The 6,000-nt window shown below is 35.4% G+C and overlaps 1 protein-coding gene across 1 annotated transcript in view; it reads left to right on the top strand.

Annotated features, from left to right (window-relative positions):
* The first annotated feature begins 2,506 nt into the window (after positions 1-2,506).
* The window catches only part of cd34 (CD34 molecule), a 39,144-nt gene continuing 35,650 nt past the window's right edge, over positions 2,507-6,000 (top strand). The window contains exon 1 of the mRNA XM_049462787.1: positions 2,507-2,792. Coding sequence (XP_049318744.1) covers positions 2,717-2,792 — 76 coding nt within the window. The 5' untranslated portion in view covers positions 2,507-2,716. The remainder of the gene's footprint in view (positions 2,793-6,000) is intronic.

Here is a 6,000-nt window from a genome sequence, read left to right as displayed (position 1 = left end):
AGACTCTGATCCCTTGATTTACTAATGAAATGTAAAATGTACTGATGATCAGTGATGGTTTGTTTGGAGAGACATGTCCATCATCTGCTGGTGTTGATCCACTGTGTTTTATTATCAAGTCTAAAGTCAGTGCAGTTTTGTTTTCCCACAAAATCCTACAGCACTTCATGCTTCTTCCCTGTGCTACTGACAACTTTTATAGAGATGTGCATTTCATTTTCCAGCAGGACTTGCCCTCATATAATATTAAACATTTTCTGAGATGCACTATAGTAGTTACAGAAGTCTTTTATACACAAGTTAAATAATTAGGATATTATGAAATTAGAAAAGTTTACTAATGATTTTAAAGACAGTAGTGATGTTACCTTTTACAGTGTTTTATGAAATCACAGACAGACAGATGCACATGTGCAAAATCCATCCTAATCAGGCTGGATGAAGTTTCTCTTTGTTTGTTTCTGGCTGCAGCAGTGGGCAGTGATCTTTCACACGTATCTGTGGCTGAGCCTGGGGCTGCGGAGCATCTGGACTCATGGGCGTGAGATGTGTGCTTTGTGTGTGTTTTTTGGGGGACTGCTCGCAAAGCCGCTTGTCAAGCGGTGCGCACCAGATGGGGGCGAGAGGAGCCAAATTCAGGGGTGTGGGTCTGTAAACCCACCCACCACCCCCAAAAACACCCACCCCTACCCTTACCCTGCTCTTTTCTTTCTGTACTGTTCTGGGCGGGTGGGTACTGTTCAAAGATCTCAGTTTGAATAGTACAGTATATGTGCCCACAAATATTCAACTAACTCAAAATATCCAATTTCACGTAAAACAGACTTCAACACAAATCATTTGAGTTCAAACAACGTATGGGTTTACAGTGCAGAGAGTAACAGCAGCAGAGATCAGGTTTTCCTTTATAAAGGAAGTCTTCTTTTAAAGTGGTACCGAACATTCTGCATGATTCAAAACATCTTTTACAAATAAAAAAACTTGTTGAAAAGTGTGGTGTGCAAAAGTATTCAGCACCCTGTCTCCACCAGCTTTGCACATTTAATGACCAGCAAATTTTTGCCCATTCTTCTTTGCAAAACAGCTCGAGCTCAGTCAGATTGGATGGAAAGCGTCTGTGAACAGCAGTTTTTTTAGTTCTTGCCACAAGTTCACATGAATATGTTTTGTTTTAAACCATTCCACTGTAGCTCTGGCTTCATTTTTAGGGTCATTGTCTTGCTGGAAGGTCAATCTCTTTCCCAGTCTCAAGACTTTTTTTTACAGCCTCCACCAGGTTTTCTTCTTCCATGATTGCCTTGTATTTCACTCCATCCAGCTTCCCATCATCTCTGACCAATGTCCCAACTCTAAAGAGAAGTCCCTGCTGAAGAGAATGAGCCCAGAGCATGATGCTGACACCACCATGTTTCACAGTGAGGATGTGAGGTGTGTTCGGAGTAATGTGCATTGTTAATTCTCCGCCACACATAGTTCATTTGTTTTTGCATTTTGGCCAAAAAGTTCAATTTTGCTCTCATCTGACCAAAGCATTGTGTTCCCAACATAGCTTTTGTCAAACTGCAAATGGGAATTGTTTATGGTTTCTTTTAACAATGGCTTTCTTTTGTCACTCTTCCATAAAGACCACATTTGTGCAGTGCATGACTAATAGTTCCTGTGGTCAGATTTCCCCACCTGAGCTGTGGATCTCTGCATTTCGTCCAGAGTCACCATGGGCCTCTTGTCTACATCTCTGAGTAGTGCTCTTCTTGTTCAAGCCTTTTCTTGGTTGGTTCCATTTCTGGATAATAGATTGAACATGGCTCAGTGAGATGTTCAAAACTTAAAGCTTGGGAAATCTTTTTTTTATAGCCTAAGCCTGCTTTAAAAACTTCTTGTTCACCACAGAGTCCAGACCTTAACTTCATTGAGAATCTTTAAGATGTGCTGGATGGAGAAGAGCTGCTTTGTGCAGTGGTCAGACTTTTCCATCATCAATGCTGCTGCAACACTGGATTAAAATACATTTTGTGACGTTGCAGAAGCTTATCGAAACAATGCCACAGTGAATGCTTGCTGCAATCAAAGCTAAAAGTGGTCCAACCAAATATTAGAGTGTTTTAGCTTTTTTATTTTTACATATTTTTATTTTTTGGCCGGGTATTGTATGTGAACTTAAGCTAAAATTCCCCCTACTAACTTTTTTTAGCTTTGTTGAAATATGTAAAGTCTAGGAACAAAGTATAAACAATTAACATTCACACCAAATATACAACACAGTGTTTCCTTAATACACTCAATACACTCTTCTAAATTACACACATGTGTCTCTCTCTCTCTCCTCCCTCTCTTTCTCTCTCTCTCTCTCTCTCTCTCTCTCTTTCTCTCTTTCTGTACTCTCTACTCAGGCCCAGTTTGTTTTACAGAGAGGGGAGAGGTTAGACAAGCCAGTGAGACAGGGGGTGTGGGGAAAGAGAGAGAGATAGAGCGAGAGAGAAAGAGAGAGAGAGAGAGAGAGAGAGAGAGGTAGTGGTCGGGGCCATATAAATCCACCCGAGCACACAAACCAGGCTTTATCCTGCCAGTGTGTCCCGCGCAGTGCACGTTCTCGGCCACAGGAAACCCCTAAACCCTCCCAGCCCTCGCACGGCTCTCGCACGGCTCTCGCACGCCCAACACTCCACACACACACTCACACAGAGAGAGAGAGACAGCAGCTCACTCACAAAGGAGGATGGCCACGAGGAGAATGAATGAGATGTGGAGAAGGATGGCTCTGGCTTTGGTCCTGTGTGTTCTGCTCTTCCACAGTAAGTAAACAGGCCTACTATATATATATATATACATATATATATATATATATATATATATATATATATATATATGTATATATATATATATTTTTTTTTTTTTTTTTTTTTTGCAAAATATGTGCAATTTTTTGGGCTCATTCCTTCTGATTCAAGGCAATTTCTTTTGTTCCTTAAACTTCTTTAAATTTCCTTGTAATTTTGGAATAATATGCTGAGCTTGGTTTGTGGTTTGGCTTGGTTTTCTGCGGATCAAAGTTAGATAAATTAGGGCAATAGTGACTTTTTGAGAATTTTTGACAGGTTTTTGAAGCTAAATAAAATAAAAAAAGAATTGGTGTATAACTTTGCATTTATTATTTTATTTTCCTCATGTATTAAAGTAAAAAAAAAGGAATGTAATTGGAATAAATTTTAGGGAAAATGAAAAAATATATATATATTTTTACGTGATTTTTATTTTTAATTTTCTCTCCAAATTCGGATCCAAATTTTTATCCAAACAAGTTTGTTACAACATGCAAAATTGGATAATTAGAGATTCTTGTAATCTTTTTTTCGTTTGTTTTCCTGGCTTGAAAAGTGAACATTTTGAAATTTTTTATCTAAAATGTAAAAAAAAATAAATAAATAAATAAAAAAAAATGTATCTCCTTGACCCATTGTGGGCATTGTAACATATGTCCACACCTTAGCAATCCAGTTATGCATATATTTTTTACCCACATACACCCCTGTATTATGTAATGTTTCAATTAGCACAGTTCAGTTTATTTAACCTTAAACAGACCCTATAATAGAACCCTGTGGGACTCCACAAGATATGCTAGAACAGATATAAACGGATTCCAGATGTTTATTAGTTGTTCATGCATTAAAATTATTTTTCTAATATCAGAACTAATCATAAATATATAAATAGTGTGTTTTAAAAGTGGTTTGATGTGGTGAAGATGAAAGATAAAGATGTTTGTTAGCAGTTCTCCATGTTTGTTCAGAAGATGCACAAAAATATGATTTTTTTATTCAAGTTAAACAGAATATTATAAGCTTCTTTAACTCTAGTTCTTTAACTGATTTCTTTATATTTGTTTGAATTTATTTATATGCTAAAATTAAAAAAAAGTGTTTAATTCAATTCTTAGTCTTGTAATATTAAATATTTAGACTATATTTAAAGGGTTTGTAGCAGTGTGTTTAAAAAGTTAGCGGGAACCTGAAACAAAGAGGCCGCCTGGCGTGGAGTGGAAAGTTGCCGTTGATGGTAATTATGGAGTATATCCTCCTCTCTGACTGGGTGGACTGGGTGGAGCAGACAGGGCAGGCGTATGAGCTGAACGGGGGTGTGTGTGTAAGTGTGTGTGTGTGTGTGTGTGTGTGAGTAGGAGCAGCAGCGGAGGGATGGAAAACACGAGACAGTAAAACATCGTTTTTTCGGGTTTTTTTTTTTCTCTTCGCTCTTTCACTTTTTCCACAACTTCCATATGTTTTCCTCTCTTACCAACGATACTTTCTGAGCGGATCACGTTTTACAGTGGCTTTGTGTTGATTCTGCCCCACAAAAAGATGTGATTCAGTGATTCAATGATTCACTGATTCATTGATTCAGTGATTCAGTGAATCATAGTGTGAGTTTGCTGCTTCATGCTCGTGTAAGGAAGGAGAAAGGAGTGTTTATAGTGGGCGTTTGATTGGCTGAGGGAGACTGTGTGTATGTTTTTGTGGCAAAAGGAAGGGAAGTGAGCGCATGTGTGTTCTGATTTTACTAAGAAAAAGTGATGTTATGAAATAATCACTTAAAATCACTTCAAATAATCACTTAAAATAATAAAAATAAGAATAAAATGTCTTTTTATGGCACTTTTCACAAATGTAATGCAGCTCAACATAAGGTAGTGGAACAATAACACAATAACGAACAATATAACAATATATAAACATATATATTTTACTCCCATGTAGTATTGTTTGTGTGTTATATGTTTTTTTTTTTTTTTTTTCAAAAGGCTATGCTTAGTAAATAAGAAGTTGTTCTTAATGATTTGCCTGGTAAAATAAAGGTTAAATAATAAAATAGAAACAGAAAAAAACAAGTGACAAAAGTATATAAACAAATGTATAAGATACAGCAAAGAAAAGGTGATGTTCTTAATAAAAAATATATATATTATATGTATAAAAATACTTTTTATAGCACTTTTCATACATATAATGCAGCTGAATGTTTCCTAACATAAGGTTATAGACAAAAAAACACAATAATGGACAATAGAAACAGAAAAACTACGAACAAAAGTGTATAAACAAATGTAACAACATACAGCAAAGAAAAGGTGATGTTAATAATAAAAGAATACGAATAAAATACGATTTATAACACTTTCGATACATATAATGTAGATCAATTCCTCCTAACATAAAGTTATAGACAAAAAAAAACACAATAATGGACAATAGAAACAGAAATACTTTTAACAAAAGTGTATAAACAAGGGTAATAAGATGCAATAAGACAAGAGAAGACAAGACAAGATAGAGGGAGGGAATTAACAATATTACAGCGCCACAGAAATGAGACAGATATGTGAGGAATGTATACAGAACAATATATACAAACTCTATACAGATATAGAGTATATAAAATACTAGAAAAAATGTTGTAAAAACTCTAAGATTAAATATTTGAAAAATATTTTAAAAAATTAAAATGTCCATTATGTACAGTACCAGTAAAGGTTTAGAATGTTAAGTAAGTACCACTTTAAAATAAGACTACCTTTATAAAGGGTTTATAAAGGGTTTACAATTCGTTTATTAATGGTTACTAATTAGGTTGTAAATGCCTTCAAATCATTAATAATCAGTTATAACACATACGTAGAAAGGGCAACAATGACCTGTTCTTTTCCAAATAGTGAACCCACAGCCATCTATATTGTTGCCCTTTCTACATAGGTGTTATAACTGATTATTAATGTTTTAATATTTTAAGGCATTTACAACCTAATTAGTAACCATTAATAAACTAATTGTAAACCATTTATAAAGCCTTTATGAAGGTAGTCTTATTTTAAAGTGGTACCAGTGTTTTATATTTTAGATTCTTCAAAGTAGAAACACCTCTTGCTTAGATAGAGACAGTTTTGCACATCTTGGCTGTATTTTCTCAGTCAGCTTTATGAGGTAGAGTCTCTTGGAATTCAGGCTT

Source organism: Astyanax mexicanus, chromosome 13 (assembly GCF_023375975.1).
Source record: "Astyanax mexicanus isolate ESR-SI-001 chromosome 13, AstMex3_surface, whole genome shotgun sequence".
Classification (NCBI taxonomy): domain Eukaryota; kingdom Metazoa; phylum Chordata; class Actinopteri; order Characiformes; family Acestrorhamphidae; genus Astyanax; species Astyanax mexicanus.
Note: the sequence above shows the minus strand (reverse complement) of the source record. Positions and strands in the feature narration are given on the sequence as shown.